At 37.5% G+C, this 22,271-nt stretch overlaps 1 protein-coding gene across 5 annotated transcripts in view; it reads right to left on the reverse strand.

Moving 5' to 3' along the window:
* The window catches only part of ubr2 (ubiquitin protein ligase E3 component n-recognin 2), a 177,991-nt gene that overhangs the window by 61,447 nt on the left and 94,273 nt on the right, over positions 1 to 22,271 (reverse strand). For all 5 annotated transcript variants that reach the window (XM_069931156.1, XM_069931158.1, XM_069931157.1 and 2 more), the window contains exons 21-24: positions 21,315 to 21,439; positions 20,308 to 20,360; positions 20,127 to 20,229; positions 18,103 to 18,151 (exon numbers count right to left, since the gene is read on the reverse strand). In XM_069931156.1, coding sequence (XP_069787257.1) covers positions 18,103 to 18,151; positions 20,127 to 20,229; positions 20,308 to 20,360; positions 21,315 to 21,439 — 330 coding nt within the window. The remainder of the gene's footprint in view (positions 1 to 18,102; positions 18,152 to 20,126; positions 20,230 to 20,307; positions 20,361 to 21,314; positions 21,440 to 22,271) is intronic.

The raw sequence follows: 22,271 nt of genomic DNA on the forward strand, positions 1-22,271 counted from the left end.
GAACCTTGGATTTCAAGGGATATTGGGGATCTGGTTCAGAAGAAGAGAGGTGTAGAGCAGATATAGGCAACAACCTCACAAGGATTCATGAGATTTTGGCAGTCAAACCCACAATCTCTCTCACCTTCTTTGTGTTTAAAAGTCAGAGTTTCAACACAGGATTTCTAAAACTGAACTTTGAATTGACTTTCCAGGATTGTGCCTATGTTATAATGTTTTGGATTTCACACACACATAGGTATATTCACGAATATCTGGGGTTAAGTTTAGATAAGTTGTTATATTATTAATGATTAATAAATATGGTATAAAGTTTTAAAAGAAAAAAACCATAGCAATCTTTTGGTGAATTTCTATTGTTGCTTGTCTGTCAGGATTAAATGCAAGGTTAGGAGTGATAGGGAACCTTGGCTTTCAAGGGATATTGGGGATCTGGTTCAGAGGAAGAGGTGTAGAGCAGATATAGGCAACATGGACCAAATGAGGTACTAAAGGAGTATAAAAAGTGCAAGAAATGCCTCAAAATAGAAATCAGGAAGGTTAAAAGAAAATATGAGGTTGCTTTGGCAGACACTGCGAAGGAAAATCCTAAGGGTTTCTACAGATATATAAAGAGCAAATGGATAGTAAGGGACCAAAATTGGTCCCCTTGAAGATCAGAGTGGACAGCTATGGATGGAGCCAAAAGAGATGGGGGGAGATCATAATTTTTTTTCCACTCGGAAACAGGCACAGAGTCGTGGGAAGTAAGGAAAACAAGCAGTGAGGTCAAGGAACCTTGACAGATTAAAGAGAAAGTGCTTGATGTCTTAAAGCAAATAAAGGTGGATAAATCCCCAGGGTCTGACAAGATTGTCTCTTGGACCTTGAGGGAAGCTAGTGTAGAAATTGCAGGGGCCCTGGAAGAAATATTTAAAATGTCCTTAGCCTGGGTGTAATGCCAGAGGACTGCAGGGTAGCTCAGAGTGCTCTGTTGTTTAAAAAAAGGCTCCACAGTAACCCTGGAAATTATAGGCTGGTGAGCTGGTGAGCCTGACTTCAGTAGTAGGTAAATTATTGGAAGATGTTCTGAAGAGATCGGATATACGATAATCTGGATAGCCAGAAATTGATTAGGGATAGTCAACATGGCTTTGTGTGCAGCAGGTCATGTTTAATCAATCTTATAAAGTTTTCCAAGTTGATGAAGGAAAGGCTGTGGATGTTGCTTACATAGACTCTAGGAAGGCGTTTGACAAGGTACCACATGGGAAGTTAGTCAGGAAGGTACAGATGTGAGGAATGCCTGGTGAAGTCGTGAACTGGATCAACAATGGCTAGAAGAGAGAAGCCAGAGAGTAGTGGTGGATGATTGCTTCTCAGACTGAAGGCCTGTGATTAGTGGTGTGCCTCAGGGATCAATGCTGGGACCATTGTTGTTTGTCATTTATATGAGGAAGTTTATATCATTTATATCAGGAAGTTTGCAGATGACACTAAGATTGGAGGCATTGTGAACAGCGAATAAAGTTTTCAAAGCTTGCATTAATAAAGACAAGTGTTAGGTGTTGCATATTGGAATGACAAACCAAGAAAGCACATATATGGAAAATGGTAGGGCACTGAAGGAAATGGTAGAACAGAGGGATCTGGGAATACAGGTACATAATTCCATGAAAGTGGCATCACAGACGGATAGGGTTGTAAAGAGAGCTTTTGGCATATTGGCATTTACAATCAAAGTATTGAGTATACAAGTTGGATGTTATGTCAAAGTTGTATAAGACCTTGGTGAGGCCAATTTTGGAATATTATGTGCAGTTTTGGTCACCTAACTGCAGGAAAGATATCAGAAAGAATGCACAGAAGATTTATTGGGACATTGCCCGGACTTCAGGAACTGAGTTAAAGGGAAAGGTTAAACAAGTTAAGAATTTATTAAAGAATTAAGGTAGCTTTGATAGAAGTATTTAAAATTATGAAGGGAATGGACAGAGTAAACAGGCTTTTTCTACTGAGGGTAGGTGAGATATAAATCAGAGGACGTGGGTTAAGAGTGAAAGGGGAAAAGTTCAGGGAGAACATAAAGGGGAATTTCTTCACACAGAGAATGGTGACAGTATACAACAAGCTGCTACCTGAGGTGGTGAATGTGGGGTCAATTTTAACATTTAAGGAACAGCTTCTTGCCACAGGCAGTGAGAATGCTGAATGACCAAAAGAATTGTTCACACTAACCATCAGAGACTCTAGTTTGTCCAAATCAATATTTATTTTTGTATATATATGACACATGTCATGCATATGTATTATCTGTCAGTATGTGTTATGTCTGGTTGTATGCCTGCATGTTTTATGTCAGCATGTTTTTGCACCGAGGACCGAAGAATGCTGTTTCGTTGGGTTGTACTCGTAATATCATATTACAAAAAACTTGACTTGAAAGTCAATGGTATATTTAAGGTTGGTCGCTGAGTCCTTAAATACAGATCAGTCTACTAACTCAAAGCAGTTCCATAGACATTATGTTTCCTCAGTCCAGCAATGCACAACTTTTACTACTGAGTCCTCACATCTCAGCTTCATCTTGGAAGGAGCAGTGCTGACTGATCCACCAAATTGGAGCAATTGGAGGGGCAAGTACTTTTGGATGGTTATGCAACAGTGGTCAAGGATGTTGGAGCCTCTGGTTGGGCAGATGTGTTTCAAGGCTGTTAATGGAAGTGAATAGTCCATTCTGCACACTTATGTGTTCACTTGACCTCCAGAAAACACAACCATTATTCTCACAGGGCTCCTTGTTGCCAAACTGAATCAAACAATCAGCAATAGTCATTCTCACCTCAGCTCAGGAATTCAGTCCTTTAGTTCTAATGTCAAGGACTGGAATTGAATGGTCCAGACAAAACCTATTCTGGAGACTGGCAAACATTACAAGAGAGTGTATGTGCCATTTGACTATAGTGTCAACAACTGCAGAGAGTACGTAAAAAATTCAGCAGGATGTTGGAAATAGAGAGCTCTATTTCTAAGGAGAGATTGTTTTGACTGGGTTTACTCCACTGGAAAGTAGGAGGCTGAGCGATGACATTTTACAGGATTACCTAATTATGAAGGGCAAGGAAAGGATAGTCAGAATCTGTTTCCCAGGCAGAAATTCTAGAACTAGAGGCCACAGGTTTAAGATGATGTGAGAAATTAAAAGATCTAAAGTGGGGTTTTCCACATCGAGTAATACATTTCTAAACAAAGGAAGTGGTAGACATACAACTACAATGTATTCAGAGTTCCAGAGACACACATTCAATCCTAACCTTGGGCAACAGGTGTACAGAGTTTGCACATTTTCCATGTCGTTTCTGGTGAATGCTTCTGTAAATTAATCCTTAAATTAAAGGGCAAAGAATCAAAGAAGAAACTGATATGCAGATGAGAGAAAATAAGTGGGGAAAAAAGGATTGAAAGGACAAAAAACTGCTAAGCTGGAAGATGGGATGGACTGCACAAGCCGAATGGCCACCAGTTTTATAATAAATAAATAATACATTGAAAGCCCGGCCATTATTATTTTATGATTTTTACAAATTTTCCCAGCTTTTCTGCATCTGTCTCAATTTCTTTTCAGTAATGAAGCCTGTTGCGCTTCCTGGTTTGATTGATCCTGCACCAATACATCCATCTGTATACATAATTTTTCAGTGATTTTTAGCCCTAATGAGTGCTATTATTAGGCTTGTTTGGCTTGTTTCAGCATCTTGCTGAAGAAGATTGAAAAGAGGGTTGGTGCGAGAACGCAGCCTTGTTTCACGCCATTGCTAATGGAGAAGGGTTCAGAGAGCTCATTGCTGTATCTGACCCGACCTTGTTGGCACGGATAGCAGTCTCTTCAATCTGAGGTGCCTGCAAGCTCACACCAAGACACAAGAGAAACTTGTCTGTGAACTACTCTTTGCAGACAATGCCGCTTTAGTTGCCCATTCAGAGCCAGCTCTTCAGCGCTTGATGTCCTTTTTGCGGAAACTGCCAAAACGTTTGGCCTGGAAGTCAGCGTGAAGAAAACTGAGGTCCTCCATCAGCCAGCTCCCTACCATGACTACCAGCCCCCCGCATCTCCATCGGGCACACAAAACTCAAAACGGTCAACCAGTTTACCTATCTCGGCTGCACCATTTCATCGGATGCAAGAATCGACAACGAGATAGACAACAGACTCGCCAAGGCAAATAGCGCCTTTGGAAGACTACACAAAAGAGTCTGGAAAAACAACCAACTGAAAAACCTCACAAAGATTAGCGTATACAGAGCCGCTGTCACACCCACACTCCTGTTCGGCTCCAAATTATGGGTCCTTTACCGGCATCACCTACGGCTCCTAGAACGCTTCCACCAGCGTTGTCTCCGCTCCATCCTCAACATTCATTGGAGCGACTTCATCTCCAACATCGAAGTATTCGAGATGGCAGAGGCCGACAGCATCGAATCCACGCTGCTGAAGATCAAAATGTGCTGGGTAGGTCACATCTCCAGAATGGAGGACCATCGCCTTCCCAAGATCGTGTTCTATGGCGAGCTCTCCACTGGCCACCGAAACAGAGGTGCACCAAAGAAGAGGTACAAGGACTGCCTAAAGAAAGCTCTTGGTGCCTACCACATTGACCACTGTCAGTGGGCTGATATTGCCTCAAACCATGCACCTTGGCGCCTCACAGTTCGGCGGGCAGCAACCTCCTTTGAAGAAGACAGCAGAGCCCATCTCACTGTCAAAAGACAAAGGAGGAAAAGCCCAACTCCCAACCCCAACCAACCAATTTTCCCTTGCAACCGTGTCTGCCTGTCCCACATCGGACTTGTCAGCCACAAACGAGCCTGCAGCTGACGTGGACTTTACCCCTCCATAAATCTTCGTCCGCGAAGCCAAGACAAAGAAGAGTGCTATTATTAAGTGCACACTTTTCTCTATTTTTTAATATATTTTATTTGTTTTTAAAAACAATTACAATTATAATAAATTGAACAAAAATGATACATATGTGGTATATATATCCCTTATCCCTTCCTCCCCCCACCCCCCCCCAGCCCTCCCTCTACCTCTAAACCCCTAAATAACAGAAAAAAGGAAGGAAAGAAAAGAAAAAGGAGAATGTCAAAAATACATATACAGGTAAACACTCCTTTATCCTGAACCCTTGGGATACAGTGTGTTCCAGATTTCAGAACAAAAGCCATCTGCCCCAGATTTAAACCCACCCGAAATGTACTGCTATATCCACCCCCTTCCAGTCGCGTTGTTGTCTCTCTGCCCCCTCGCCCACCCGAGTTGCGCTGCTGTCTCTCCCCCCTTCCCCCCGCCCACCAGAGTAGCGCTGCCCTCTCTCCCCCCTCACCCATCTGAGTCGCACTGCTGTCTCTCTCACCCCACCGCCCTCCTGAGTCACGCTACCGTCTCTCCCCCTACCTGAGTTGCGCTGCCATCTCTCCCCCTTCCCCCTGCCCACCAGAGTCGTGCTGCCGTCTCCCCCTTCCCGCCCGAGTTGCGCTGCTGTCTCTCCCCGCCCACCCGAGTCGTGTTGCTGCCTCTCTCCCCCCACTGACCTCCTGAGTCGCGCTACTGAGTGTCTCCTACCCCGCCCGAGGCGTGCTGCCGTCTCTCTCCCCCCTCGCCCACCCGAGTTGCGCTGCCATCTCTCCCACCTCGCCCACCTGAGATGCGCTGCCATCTCTCCCCCTTCCCGGCCAAGTTGCGCTGCTGTCTCTCCCCCTTCCCGCCCGAGTTGTGCTGCTGTCTCTCCCCGCCCACCCGAGTCACGTTGCCACCTCTCTCCCCCCCACTGACCTCCCGAGTCACGCTACCATGTGTCTCCTCCCCCGCCCGAGGCGTGCTGCCGTCTCTCTCCCCCTCGCCCACCCGAGTTGCGCTGCCGTCTCTCCCCCCTCATCCATCCGAGTTGCGCTGCCGTCTCTCCCCTTCCCGCCCGAGTCGCACTGCCGCCTCTCTCCCCCCACCGTCCTCCTGAGTCGCACTACCGTGTGTCTCCTCCCCCGCCCGAGGCATGCTGTCGACTCTCTCCCCCCTCGCCCACCCGAGTTGCACTGCTGTCTCTTTCCCCTTCCCCCACCCACCAGTCGTGCTGCCATCTCTCTCCTCCCTCACACACCCGAGTCACACTGCCATCTCTCTCTCCTTCCCCCTTGCACAACTGAATCATACTGCCATCTTTCCCTCCCAGTCCGCCCAAGTTGCGCTGTTGTATCTCCCCCCTCGCCCACCCGAGTCGCGCTGCCGTCTCTCTCCCCTCTCACCCACCCGAGTTGAGGTGCTGTCTCTCCCCCACCCCCACGCCCAACCTAGACATGCTGCTGTCTCTCTATCACTCTCTCTCTCCCTCTGCTGTACTAGCACCAGAAAAAAATGCCGGTTTTTTGGAGCTTTCCAGATTTTAGATGTCCGGATAAAGGATTGTGTACCTGTATAACTTCAATTAAATAACTGTGGAGCTGGAAAAAAACACTACCGGGATGATTTATTATTGAGAGCTCTAAATTTTCAAACCAATGTATTGTAAATATGGGCTCCATATTTTCAAAAAGAAATAATATTTATTACAAGTTATTTTTTCTAGTGGAATTCAAGAGCATAACTCAGCATGCCATCTTTGTATTCCAAAATCTACATCTGATTTCCAAGTAATGGCTACACATTTTCTAGAAAGAACTAAAGCTAATTGTAAAACTTCATAATAGTTAATCTTAATTTAAGACTAATGTTTCGAGCCAAGAGGACCCCCAAACCCAGCAGCAATAGATATTCACCAAGACAAATGGTTACTTAAACAAAATTTGTTTTTAATTATCTTTAAACATGAAAATAGAATCACACTTTAACTTATCACTATTAACTTAACTAACCTAACTTAACCCCCCTCTAATTCTAAGCGCACATGTATGTAATGTGTGTGTAAGTTCAGAAAAGTTCTTTGATTCGCAATCCAATCTCACTTCTCATTCCTCCAAGTTCACTGGTTGCAGGCAAATCTTATACTGTGCACAGAATTTAACATTTATGAAGTTCACCAGGCTTTGGTGCTTGAAAGGTTACCGCTCAGGAAGGTTCTTGTTAGTTTTCAGAAAGAGATTCATTGTACACCCACAACTGATTCCTTTTTAAGTCAGTCACTTCAGTGTCTTGCCAAAGAAACCTTCCCCCTCAGGGTTCTTCAGATGATAACCTCTTTCTTTCAGGTCACCATAGAGTGTTTTTTTGTTTCTCTTATTCCAAGTGAAATATTAGACAGCCTGTCCTCTCCTCTTGCATGAACCATAGGTATTTGACCAGGCTGAACTAAGCACTCACAACACGTCTTCCAAATGGGGTTTTCCAAAAGCTTGCCAGCCTGTGCTGTTCCAGTTCCATTTGCTGCTGCTGACTGTAAAATTGGAGAACTGATCTCCTTCTCTCTCAGAGAGAAAGTCTCTTTGACACTCTCTGGTTGCAAAACTACATGACCCTCTTAGAACAGCAAGTTCCACTGCAGACAATCTGTGGCTCCGACAAGCTCTTTCATCTGTTGCCTTTTGGTAAACAACAATCCATTAGTGAAGTCTCTTGGGCACTCTCCAAAGCTTCTTCAAAGACTGTTGGCCCCAAAATGTCTAGTATTAGCAGAGCTCCAGTATTTTAAATAAGATCTATTTTAAAGTGTTTGTATGGACCCTACACTAAAAACCCTACCCCAATTTATCTCCCAAATACATATCTATATTCTGTCACACTAATCATTTTAATATTTCCCAACAAAAATAAAATCAGATCAAGTGGGAGTTTTACCTTTAATATTTTTTCCAAGAATATTTTCACCTGTATCCAAAAAGCTTTTACCTTAGAGCATTGCAAAGTAGAATGAAAAAGTGAACCTACTTCTCGACCACATCCAAAACATAAATCTGAAAATTTTGAATTAAATCTTTTTAATTTTTGAGGATTTAAATATAATTGATGTAAAAAATTGTATTGTACAAATCTATTTCTTTCATTAACAATTTTTGTCATGTCATCTTTACATAACTGTATTCAATCATTCTCATCTATCTTTCTATCTAAATCAATTTCCCATCTCAATCTATATTTATGAATACCTAACTTAGGAGCTTTTCTTTGAAGTAATTTATACATTTCTGAAATAAATTTATTCAGATCACCCTTAGTAATTAATAATTCAAATTCATTCTGTCCAGGTAATCTTAAATTTTGATCTAATTTATCAACTTGATAAAAACAAAAATAAACAATATTCAGAACATTAAACTCTCCTTCATTCGTTGAAAAGTATTACAATTAACAGTTTCAAAACAACCTTCTATTTTTTAAATCCCCATTTGATTCCAAATCTTCAAATATTGATTATTCATAGTAAAAGGAAACAGTTTTTTTTATATACAGGCATTTTACGCAAAATCAAACCTTTTCCACCTCTCTCATAATCTATTTTATTCCACAATTCAATTAAATGTTTCAAAATAAGTGTATCCTTAGTACCTATCAATAATTTTGAATTCCATTTATAAATAAATCCCTGCATATTTTTTCATCTATTTTGCTTAATTCTATTTTATCCCAAGACAAAGATTTCTCTAAAACAAACATTCCATTTAAAAAAATCTTCAATTGAGCAGTTTTATCATAATTATCAAAATGGAGAAATTGTAAACCTCCTAATTCAAACTTCCAGGTTAATTTTTCTAAACAAACTCAAGCCATCTTCCCTTTCCATAAACATTTCCTAATAACTGAATTCAAATCTTTAAAAAAATTCTGAGGAAATACTACAAAGGAATAGATTGGAAGAGATATTGAATCCTTGGAAAAATATTCATTTTCATGCAGTTAAAAGATAAATCATTCCATCCATTTAAATCATCTTTAATTTTATTGAATAATGATAAATAATTCAACATATACAAATTAGCCAAATTTTTATCAATTTTAATCCCTAAATATTTAATTCCATTATCTGACGATCTAAATTGAACAAATTGTTTATATTGATTATAATCCCCATCAACTAATGGCATAATTTTACTTTTATCCCAATTAGTTTTATAACCTGATAGTTCACCATATTCTCTCAATCTCATACATAAAGAACGCAAAGAATTCATAGGATCTGTTATATAAATCAAAACATCTTCAGAAAATAAATTCCTCACTGCTAACTTTAATTCCTTTAATATTAATATCTTGTCATATTAATTGAGATAAAGATTCAATTGCAAAAACAAATAAAGCTGGAGATAACGGACAACTTTGTCTAGTTGATCTAGTCGATGGAAGAAATGTGTCCATTAGTCACATTTGCAGAAGGATTTTCAGATGACATTTTAACCAAATTAACAAACCTTGATGCAAATCCAAATTTTTCTAACACCCTAAATAAATAATACCATTCTAATCTATGATAGATTCTAATCTTTTCGGCATCTAATGCCAATTCTGATTTCTTCTGTGACATATATTAACCTAATTAATTTAGCAATATTTTTGAACATAAGCAGATTGATCCATATGAATTAAATCTGATAAATATTTAGTCAATCTGTTTGCTAAAACTTTAGTTATAATTTTATAATCAATGATATTGGTTGATAAGATTCAGTTTTTAATAAATCTCTATCTTTCTTACAGCTATAACTGCATTTAAGAAGGACTCTGTAAAGAATGGGTTTCCATTGCTTGTTTCAATACCTCCATTAAAAGGAGGTATTATCAAATATTTAAATTTATTTATAAAATTCCAGAGGAAAACCATCATCCCCTGGAGATTTATCCCTTTGTAAAGAATTAAGAGCATTAAAAATTCCTTTCACTGTAAAGAGGGCATCTAAGTCTTTCCGATCTTGGTAATTTAAACAAGAAAGATTAATTTCAGATAAAAAGTTATTAATCTTAACCATCATTATCAGACTGAGATGTACATAAATTAAAGTAGAAATCTTTAAAAGAGACATTTATATCTTGTGGTTTGTAAGTAATTTTTGAGTTTCTTTCAATAGATTTAATAGTCCTTGAAGCTTGTTCCACCTTCAATTGCCAAGCCAAAATCTTATGTGCTGTTTTCCCAACTCATAATACTTCTGTCTAGTTTTCTCAATTAATTTTTCTGTTCTATAAGTTTGTATCAAATTATGATAAAATTTCTTATTTATTAAATTTCTCTTTTTTCCTTCAAATATGTTCTTCTGCAAATCTTTTTCCAAATTCTCTATTTCTTTTTCCAATTTATATATTTCTTTAAAATAAACCTTTTAAATTTTAGTTGAATAACATTATTTGACTTCTTAAGTAAGCTTTTAAGGCATCCCATAAAATAAATGTACTATCATCTGAATCAGTATTAATATCCAAATATTCCTGAATTTGTACATTTCTCAATAATGAAGAATGAAATCTCCATCTATAAAATTATTATTCTTTTTCAGAAACTATACATGAAATAAAAAGAGGCGAATGGTCTGATAAAATCCTAGCCTTATATTCTGCATATGTAACTCGTCCTTGTAATTGAGCTGATATTAAAAACACAACTATTCAAATAAAAATCATATCTCTGAGAATAATATGAATAATCCTCTTCGTTCGGATTTAATTTTCTCCAAACTAAACTCGTCCTTCATCAAAGTCAAAAATATTTTAGTTGTTTTTGTTCTAGTAACTGATTTTTTTGACTTATCCAATAATAGATCTAAACAACAATTAAAGTCCCAACGAATTAACATACACATTTTCATTTGCTTCAACAAGGTATAAAGAAGAATCCTGAATAAATTTTTTCCATCATCAAAATATACATAAGTGACCACATTTCAGAGTAAATTTGACAATTTACTAAAATAAATCTTCCCACAGAATCTGTAACTACAAATTATAATTTAAAAGGTAGTTTCTTATTAATCAAAATAGCAACTCCTTTTGCCTTAAAATTAAAAAAGCTATAATTTGACCTGCCCTCTCTCTTTTTAATTTTTGATGTTCTTTCAGTTAATGTGTCTCTTGTGTAAAAAATCAATTATCAACTCTGTTTCTTAATATAAGCCAAATTCTTCTCTTAATTGGGTTATTAAGCCCATTCATATTAAAATTTACAAAATTTAATAGGTTATTAACAGCCATTTCTCAAGTTTTAAAAATACCCAACTCTCGCCACCCATCCCAGTCCCACAGAAATTTTCAAAACTAACTGACATCTCCAGAAAAAAAAGAAAAAAAAATCCCCTCCCAAAAAAGAACTGATAATAAAAAAAAGTACTATTTCCCTCTGTTACACGGGAAGTGGCTCTCTCCACTAAGTGGTACATGGCTGCGGAAGGAGAGACAAGAAGTCCACATAAGTACATTTACATCTTTCATTCAAGTATAAAGAGCTTCTTCAAGATCCTTGTTCACTTGATCATCATCAATTTCAATTAATTCTTGACATTCTAAAACCTGGCATTTATCTTGCTGCTTCTCTTGACTCATTTTCACCTTCTGAACCGATTGGCTTTGAGTTAGATCTTGTTCATTATTAGGCAAAGAGTTTACAAATTCCAAAGCTTCATCTTCATTGGTAAAAAATTGGGATTGATTTTTCTCCAGAAAAAAACTTTCAGAATAGCTGGATATCGAAAAGAAACATGTATAATCCCTTCTTCCAAAGATTTTGCAGGGTTAAATTCTTCTCTTTTTTTTAAACAAAAGACTTACTCAAATCTGCATAGAAAAATCTTTATTATTTCCAATCACTAAAGGACCTTATTTTTTCCTGGCATTTTGGACTGCCAATCTTGATATAATTTCTTCATCTTGATGATGTAAATTCTAATCAGAATAGAGTGTGGTGCTTGTCCCGGAAATGGTTTCTTTCTATTAGCTCTATATGCTCTATCCAATTCTAGTCCATTTGGAAAATTTTCAGGGCCCATAATTTCCAGAATCCATTTATGAAAGAATTGTCCTGGATTAGGACCTTCAAAATCTTCAGGCAGTCCAACAATTTTAACATTATTTCTTCAGCTATGATTCTCTAATACATCAATTTTCTGTAAAAGTTCTTTCCTTTGAACTTTCCAATCCATAAAAGAATCTTCCATTTTATTAACTGTATCTTTACATTGTTCTACGTCAAGATGATAATCTTGTATATCTTCTTCAATTTTCTGAACTTTAACCTTATCCACAGTTTTAGCATATTTTGCCATTTCTAATTTAATAAAATTCATTTCACTTTTAAGGTAATGAAATTGTGTTTTGGCATCAGATCTTACAGACATGAATTGTACATCCATATGTTTAATTTAATCATTCTATTCATTTGATTCATAAGTAAAGAAATCTGAACAGAAAGATCTGCACTGATTCTTTCTTGAAAAATATTAACTTGCCACAATTGAATCAAGAAGATAGACAAGAGTTAGATAAACCTTTTACAGACGATGAAATAGAAATGGCAATAAGAGATATGCCGAATGGAAAGGCACCTGGTGAAGATGGGTTTTCTATAGAGTTTTATAAAGTTTTTTATGCTGATGTATCTTCTATTTATAAGGATGTATTACAACAAACTTATAATACTTTTCAATTACCCGAGTCTTGTTCTAACGCAATAATTACGGTAATATCAAAAAAAGATAAAGACCCTTTACAGGTTTCTTCTTATAGACCAATATCGTTGTTAAATGTAATTATAAAATTGTAGCTAAAATGATGGCTAATAGATTAGCTCAATATCTGCCTAAAATTATACATGGTGATCAAACGGGATTTATAAAAAATAGGTATGCGTCAGATAATATTTTACAGTTAATAACCTTGATAAATAAATCTAAATTTCAGTTGAATTATCCAATAGTGGTTTCATTGGATGCAGAAAAGGCTTTTGATAGAGTGGAATGGAAGTTTCTGTTCAAAGTACTTGAGAAATTTAGTTTTGGTTCTTCATTTATTGGATTGATAAAGGCTTTATATAATAGCCCGAAGGCTAGAATTGCTGTTAATGGCTAAATTTCAGAATCTTTTAGTTTGACAAGATCTACTAGACAAGGATGTCCGTTGTCACCTGCTTTATTTGTTATAGTTATTGAACCTTTAGCACAATTAATACGACAAAATGAAAATGTTAAAGGTATGAGAGTTCTGAATGAGGAATACAAGATTAATTTATTTGCTGATGATGTTTTATTATATTTGGTGGATCTGGATACTTCTTTACCTCAAGAATGTTTAGAAATTTATGGCAAATTATCTGGTTATAAAGTAAATTGGGGTAAAAGTGAAATTTTGCCAATTTGTAAAGATGATTATTCAGTGTATAAAAATATTACAAATTTGAAGTGGACTACACAAATTAAATATTTAGGAATTAATGTTAACACGAAATTTCAAGAATTATGCTCAATTAATTATCTTCCTTTAATAAAAAGGATTAAATTAGATTTGATTAGGGGGAGGGATCTATCTTTGGGTTTACTAGGGAGGATTAATACCATAAAAATGAATATTTTTCCTAGAATACAATATCTGTTTCAATCAATTCCTTATTTTTAAAAAAAAAAAGTTTTTTTAAGGACTTATATAAAGTGATTAGAGAATTCTTATGGAAGGGAAAATTTCTGAGAGTAGCAATGAGAAAATTGATGTGGGATTTTCAATTTGGAGGTTTAAGATTCCCGAATTTTCAGCATTATTACGAAGCAGCTCAATTTAAATTTCTTAGTGCATTAATGAATATGGACGACCCACCTAGTTGGGTAAAGATAGAAATGGAGGTTATTTTAGAAAAATTTCCTCATGAGTTTTTGTTTCGATGGAATAAAAATTTACTACGAACTTACGATGTGCCAATATTGAAACATTTATTGAATTTATGGACAAGTAAACTTAAAAATTGGGACTTAAAAATATATATTCTGGAAGATTGCCATAATATAATAATCAACTTGTTCCTTTTACGGTCTCCAATGCCACTTTGAAACAATGGGAAAAGAAGGGAATAAAAAATTTATCTGATTGTTTTTCTGAGGGTTGTTTTTGTTCCTTTGACGAATTACAAAGGAAATATGGTATTAGTGGAAATTCTATATTTGTATATTATCAATTAAGATCTTTTGTAAAACAGTTATGTGGTTGACATATGATTTTATTACCTGAATCTAGTTTTGAATATGTACTTTCAATACCAAAAAAGGGATATATATCTGATTTGTATTGTATTTTACAAGAATTTGATAGTAAAAAAGTCTGGGATAAAGATAAGTTGAAATGGAAAAAAGATTTAGGACATAAAATAGCTGAAGAAGCTTGGATGGAAATTTGTCAGAATAGTATTCGGAAATTAATTAACGCTAGACTAGCGATGATTAATTATAATTTTATTCATCAGCTATATTTAACGGCGGAGAAATTTAAAAAATTTGGTCTTAGTAAGTTGGATTCTTGTTTTCGATGTGATCAGATGGCCAATACTTTTTTGCATACTGTTTGGCTTTGTGATCGATTGCAACAGTTTTGGAAAGGTATTCAATCTATTTTTAACAGTTTATATAATATCCATCTTGTATTAGATCCCGATATATTTTTATTAGGGAACATGCAATCATTAATTGATTTAGGTTTAGAGGATTATCAGATTTCCTTTATCTATTTAACTTTAGTCGTGGCTAAGAAATGTATAGCACTTACTTGGAAAGATAAAAATATATTAACTTTAGATAAGTGGTATTTGGAGATGAAATTTTGTTTGACTATGGAAAGGATATCTTTTTCAATTCAGGATAAGATGTCTTTTTATAAGTTAAAGTGGACTCCATTTGCTAATTATATGCATTTAAGTTTGATTTAAATATATGTTTAAGCGTGATATTTTAGTATTGAAAAAAATTTTTTTTGTTGTTAGAATGTTTTTTTAGGTTAAGTTTTATTTCTTTTTTTGTAAGTGGGTATTTTTTTTCCATATATAATATTGTTAATTTTATTAACTCTTCACTCTTTATTTTGGGGGGAGGGCTGGACTAATTTTAAGTTAGATTACTAATATTGTGTTACAATTAACGGGGGGGGGGTTATTTTGTGCAGTTTTCTGATGTAATATTGTAATCATACCATTTTAATTTTTTTAAATTTTTCTTTAAATGTATTTCTCTATTGTATTCATGTTATAAAATTTTAAATAAAGTCTTCAAAAAAAAAGGAAAGATCTGCACTGGAAGTTTAACTTGAGAATATTCAAACTGTGTTCCCTCCATACCTTGAGTAAACTGGGGTTCTTCTCCACAACATAATAATCCTACTCCCTCCATTACTTCTTCTTCTTCTCTAACTTCTTCCTTTTCCTCTTCACTTGATGATAGCATTGGTCTTGATTGTTTGCAAGCCATTGGCTTAGTCCTGGTCTGACTAGCAGCGCTAGCAGACCTGGGCTTGGCTGGTTTAGTCGCTCCTTATAGTGACATTGATTCAGTTGTGCACATGCGCAAAAGTTCCCTGGAGAAACAGCGCTGGAGTTACATTGATTTTTGCCATCATAGCACGTGTCGATCTTGGAGGGAGAGGAGGCAATTCCAAAGGCTCCATTGTTAAGGTAGGCCCTGTTTCTTCAATCGTACTAACCTATTTAATTATCATTTTCTTTACTGTTTGAATCTTTGATTTCTTGGTAGTCACTATAGTTAAGTTCAGAACTAATCTCAATATTGTAATTTTTGGAAAAAAGTTTTTTTAAATTTTGGGTTTTGATTAATTCTGCAGGGTGATGCATATTTCCAGGTCTCCAACCTATTCCATCACGCCACGCCACCCCCCCCCCCCCATTTTTCTCTATCTTGAAATGCAGTATATTATATCCTATTTTTTTTAAATAAGCTATGACTCACACAAATAGGCACTTGGCCCAACACATGCATGCCGACCAGGTTGTCATTCCAAAAGACTCCCATTTGTCCACATATTGCCAATATCCCTCTAAATCTTTCCTTAATACAATATTCCAAAAACTGTACCCAATGACCTGATCCATGAAGCACATTAAATGCTGTCTTCACCACCCTGTTTACTGTGTTGCCACGTTCAATGAACAACATACTGTATATTTTGGCGTACAAGTTGACCTTCACATAAAACAGGTCCCAATTGTCAGCCCCATTTTCATCATATATCAGGCATATAAGTCAATCCCCCAATTTTCTGCTAGGAATATGCCGGAGACTGGTGTCAAATTGCCAAGTTACAAATCTGTAAATTAAGCAAGCAAGTCAGGAAGATGTCAAATTGTGCTGGGTCCAAGTTTTCATCATCGCTGCAGCTGGAGACAGCGACTCCATTCTCAACATTGGGTGTGGTACCAAATGCATCGAATAAGTCGCCTCGCTGCCCAAGTGTACTCAGTGCAGAAACTACAACTGTGTGTCAGCTGCTGCTCAGGAGCAGGGATGTCGGGCTTGCGGGCAGGAGCAGAGACTTCTGGCTCCCGGGCAGGAGCTGGAACCTAGGCCTACCAGGCAGGAGTGGGGACCACAGGCTCCCAGGCATGAGTGGAGACTTCAGCCTACTGAGGAGAGGGGACCTCGAGCTCTACAAATGTGAAATGTCTGGGTGGGTTATGGCGGCACCCGCTGGTGGGGAAGTGTCGGGGAGCAGAAGCGCCTGACGTGGGGAGGTGCTTCCGGGTCGTCTTATACACCTAATCTATATCAAGCGGTTTTTTGAGTTGAATTTAAGGACTCATTTTTGTATCTGGCGTATAAGTTGACCCCTGATTTTTGAGTGCTTTTTGAGGGTTTCAAGACTCAATGTACGCAGAAATATACAGTACTTGTACCAATGAGTCTCTGTTCTGGAATATTCTCCAAGGCTCTGTTATTTTACTATTCAAGTCCTGCCTTGGTTTAATTTACCAAAATACCACACCTTGAGCTTGTTTGAGTTAAATTCCATCCCTGGACCACTTCTCAGTTGTTCTAGGTCCTGTTGTAATGCAAGATAGCTTTCCTCAGTGTTCATTATACTAGCACTTTTTTTTGAGAGCCACAAGCATTACCAATCATGTTAACTATATTGTCACCCAAAATGTTAAGCGAGATGATGGCAACGGTGGAACAATATGCATCACAACTCTCCACTACCACCAAGCCAATTTTGAATCCAATTGGCCAACGCATGTTGGATCCCATGTTTTTGAACCTTCAGGACAAACCTCCATGTGGGACCTTGTCAAAGGCCTTGGTAAGTCCATGTACCCAATCTACATCTTTGTTCTTCTATTGCATACCTCAGTAACATCTACCATAGTTTTATGAGGAACAAATGCATTTGCCCTTAGTTCCTGTTTTGTTGAAAACATGACAGCATTGGTTACCGACAGTTTATTTCTTTGTTGGTTGAAGTTTTTCTAAATTCAGGTTAAGGCACCCTTTTAGACATCTCTTTTTATTAATATAGTCCCTCAGATTTCCTACGTTCTGCTTTCTGTTTTAGCTTTTTCTTACCCTATTCCAATCCAACCTTTACTTTTTTACTGCTTAAGAAAAATCTTCTTCATTAATTATATATGAATGTGCATGTAAAATTCTTGTCTTTTCCCACTCAAACAAGCAAAAATTATGATGAAATAAAGCTATGGACTCAAGGCAAAAGTGTTTGCACACAGTGGATAGGGCTAACAGAATACAGTTCAAATGTTCACATATTTATTTGGTAAACGTACTTTTGTATTTTTACTGAGGTTAGTAACAGTACTTGTGCAGGTTCATGCGTGCCGATGAAACCAAAATTGTGTCATGCTCCTGGCCAATCCTGCAGTCCAAATTACTGTTGAATAAATTGTAAAAAAAATATGCAAAAAGCAAACATGCTCGTTTACATTTTTCTTCATCCTTACCTGCTCGTCATAAACTATACATTATTCTCTTTGGCAGTACCTGCTTCTACCATTTAACTGCATGCTACGTACTGCTCAATTTAGAAGCTAAATCAGAATCAAAATTAAAGCATAGAACTAGATTAATTTAAGCACTGGTGAAGACAATCTCCACACTGAAAATTAGCTTCAAAATAGGGGAAAAAGATGTACAGGATAAGGGAAAATATTTTTAATATACCTGTGTCTTCTCCATTCTGCTTCCTTAACTTTCTCTGAGCTTCTTCAGCCTAAGGAAAGTAAAACATTAAAATGAAATACAAGAGTCTGATATTGCAAAAAGCATTCTTTCAAGCCTCAATGAATATATTGATAGCTCTGACATGGTACAAAGCCTCATTTCAAGGAAGGAAGAAATCAAGTTCATGGATAGCAAAAAGTTGTCATAATTAGATCTTAAAAAGAACATTTTAAATTAAGAAGTTACAGGACTATAAAGAAGGAATCCATAAATTCTTGGTCAACATCGCACAGATAAAAATTAAGGGAAAACAAACGACTTGCCAAACAGAGTAAAGGAGTACACAGAAACAGGCCCTTTCGCCTAATATGCACACACTGATCAAGTTATTTATTGAAGCTAGTCCCACGCATGCATTCAACCCATATACCTCTTAATCTTTCTCTTCATATTCAGTACCTGGCTAAATGTCTCTTAAATGTTATAATTGTACCCACCTGTACCACTTTGTCTAGCAGCTTATTCCATATACTCATCACACTCTATATGGAAAAAGGAGCCCGTCAAGTCCCTTTTAAATCTTTCCTCTCTCACCTTAAATTTAGTTTAGATTTCCCATCCTGGGAAAAAGGCTATGACTATTTACCTTACCTAATGCTTCTCATGATATTCATAAACTCTATCATGTTATTCAAGAACGTCTATAAAGTTTTTTTTCCTCAATCTTCTGAGCTCCAGGGAGAAAAGTCCCAGCCTCTCCATGTCCCAGCCTCTCCATGCAACTGAAGACCACAGGTCCTGATAACATTCTTCTGATTTTTTTTTAGGCCCCTTTACAGCTTAATGTTATTCCTATGGATGGGTGACAAGAACCATACAAGTATGGCATCACCAATCCTTGTATAGTTTATATATTTAGACATTCAGCACGGTAACAGGCCATTTCGGCCCACGACTCATGATGCTCAATTTACACCCAATTAATCTGCACTCTCAATACGGTGAGAGGAAACCAGTAACCAGGGAAAACCCACAAAGACACAGGAGAACGTACAAACTTTTTACAGACAGTGCAGGATTCGAACCCCAGTCCTAATTGCTGGCACTGTAAAGGTGTTGCGCTAACTGGTACACCAACCGTGCTGCACCAGTTCTAATATGACATCCCTGCTCCTGTACTTAATATCTTGACTAATGAAGGCAAGCATGCAACTGCTTTCTTCACACCTGTTGATTTAAACTATTATGCTGGAGTGCCAGTTGATGAAGTAGACAAAGACGATATGGTCAAACAATAATCATGGCTTTTATTAGCAGAAACTCATAGTACAATAATGAAAGATGCATATACAGTTATATCCAAGGGAAGAGTCCTGAACAGTAGAGTTAAGTAGAGAGAGTGCAGAGAAGGTTCACGAGAATGTTGACAGGATTTCAGGGTCTGGGTTACAGGGAAAGGTTGTGCAGACTGGGGCTTTTTTCTCTGGAGCGTAGAAGATTGAGAGGGGACTTGATAGAGGTGTTTAAGATTTTAAAAGGGACAAACAGAGTAAATGTGGATAGGCTTTTTCAATTAAGAAAGGGGGAGATTCAAACTAGAGGGCATGGTTTAAGATTGAAGGGGGAAAATTATAAGGGGAACATGAGGGGAAATTTCTTTACACAGAGGGTGGTGGGGATGTGGAATGAGCTTCCGGCAGACATGGTCGAGGCGGGATCATTGGTTACATTTAAGGAAAGACTGGATCGTTACATGGATAGGAGGGGACTAGAGGGGTATGGACCGGGTGCTGGTCAGTGGGACTAGGAGGGTGGGGATTTGCTACGGCATGGACTAGTAGGGCCGAACTGGCCTGTTCTGTGCTGTAAGTGGTTATATGGTTATAATGCAAAGCCAATGTTAGTACAGCAAGGCTTGCCAGAGGGGAGACAGGCAGCTTGGCATACATTCACCACATATGCATCAGTCAGCAGTTTTAAATTCAGATGCATAAACACTCAATATCCATTTCTTAAAGCCTTACCTTAGATTGATCAGCTCTAGAATAATGGTAAAAGAAAACATTAAATTCCTTGGTACATTCACGCTTTAGCTCATAAAGGCCTCTTCCTGTTAAACCTGGCTTCCTGTATTGGAAAAATAAATGTTAGTAGAAATCCAAACTCCATACAACAAATGTAATATTTCACAATAAGAACACTTACTTGAAATAAGCTACCGATTCAATAACCTTCTCCATTCCGGTTTCTCTGTTCTCCTAAGGGAATAAAACTACCAGCTTTAAAAATTCCATTTATAAAACTAATCACTTCATCAGGATATCATTTATAATTAAAGCAATTCCTCGATATTTTATATTGGATTGTCCATGCAGCTAACCTATTTCTTCATTAAATTTTTACTGTCACATTCTGAGTGCTTAGCCCATGGAACAAATGGTGTGGCATGAAAGCATTAAACAAAAACAACAGCCCTGAGGGATGTAAAAATGAGATACAATCAAATTGTGTGGGGACCCCATAAACAATTTTATTTTAGAATGTTTGACACTTGAAGCAAGGTGGCACAAAGAGAAAATTAAGAAAGAAAGCAGCCAGTGAATGAAAATTTAAAATACAGAGATGGAAATGTTTAGAAAATTGTGTCTATGTCATTAGTTTTATTTCTGTTTTTCTCCATGTCATTCCAGCACCCATCAACAAAGCAGAGTAATATGTATAGAGACTCAACAGAAACAACTGTAAAGGTTCAGATTTGGCACCATTCATGAAGAGAGAAAAAGACTATCGACTTTATATCATTACAGAAAGAAATAAAACATGCTTTAAAATGTTGCAAACATTGTCAGGGAATTTAATAATAATAGGATGCTCTAAATGGAAGTCAGGGAAGAATAAATAACAAAAGTGTTGATGTTAACAGAGAAAAATAGGACCACAAAATGAAATAAAATAGCCTAAAATAAACGCAAAAGGGAGTAGCAATATGATGAATTTTAATGTGATGTTCATCAAAAACTTATCCATATTTGTTTATTTAACAATATTTCTTAAAAACAATTCTGGATAGAAAATAAATAAACTACCTTGGACAATGCCTTGCTCCAAACAAAGTGCAAATTCTATCTCATTTACACCAACATTCTAAACAGTCTCAATGTCATTTCTACATCTGCAGTATAAGGGCTATACAATATACACAGTGTACTCACATCTTCAGGCAAAGCTTTAACCAGCTCACTATGTGCCATTGGTCTTATACATAGCTGATGAATAATTTCACGTTTGATTTCATCTTCAGGTGACACTTGGCCAACTCCTGCAGTGTATCGCTCTCCTAAGCCCCAAATAATAAAATGATAATTAAAACAGTAAAATAAACAGAAAGAGTTAAAAATTTCTACATCACTGCACATCCTCTTGCAATTTCAAGTCAGATATTATTCCTCAAAAGAAAAGGCATGAAGGCATTCCCCTCTGCCTTTACATCAGCGAATTATCATCTCTTGATTATTCCTCTTCTTGCTGACAATATTACAGTTATCAACCTGTAATAACACATGGCGAGGAGTCATGTGATGGAGTAGTGGCTGGTCGAGTGGAACCAGCCCTCTCCAGAGGAAAGAAAAAAAAATTGAAAAAATAGAGCTCAATAAACAAAAATACAGGAAGAGAAAGATAAAGTTACAGAGAAGAGACAGAAGATGACACCCAAAAAAGAAAAAGGAAGAAGAAAAATCATTGGAGAAGAAAGAAGAAGGCTTTACCTGCAAGTCGGAGCAGAGAGCTACCATGGAGAGAAGTAGCCGATCTCCGATGTTGGTGAGTCCCCAGAGGAGCGGTGTCTTCCCGACCGGCGGACTTCAAAAATGGCTCTCAGAGCCAAGAAGAGGTGTGCAACTGTGCATGCGTGAAGAGTTGGCATGCGCAATGTGCAAGTAACAGAAAAGGTTAACGCCGGCGGGAGGGGGACTCAGCTGAGGAGTGGCCAGCTGAGAGATGCCCAGTATCGGGACGTTTGGCTGGGGGAAGCAAACAAGAAAGAAGAGTGATGAGCAAGAGATGAAGGGCGGGAAGAGGATGAGCATTAACGGGGCGACCGGCAGGGGGACGACCTGCAGCAGAAGGCCCAGCAGTGGGTCAGCCTTCAGCAGGGGGCCCAGCAGCAG

The sequence above is a fragment of the Narcine bancroftii genome, chromosome 4 (genome assembly GCF_036971445.1).
Source record: "Narcine bancroftii isolate sNarBan1 chromosome 4, sNarBan1.hap1, whole genome shotgun sequence".
Lineage (NCBI taxonomy): Eukaryota > Metazoa > Chordata > Chondrichthyes > Torpediniformes > Narcinidae > Narcine > Narcine bancroftii.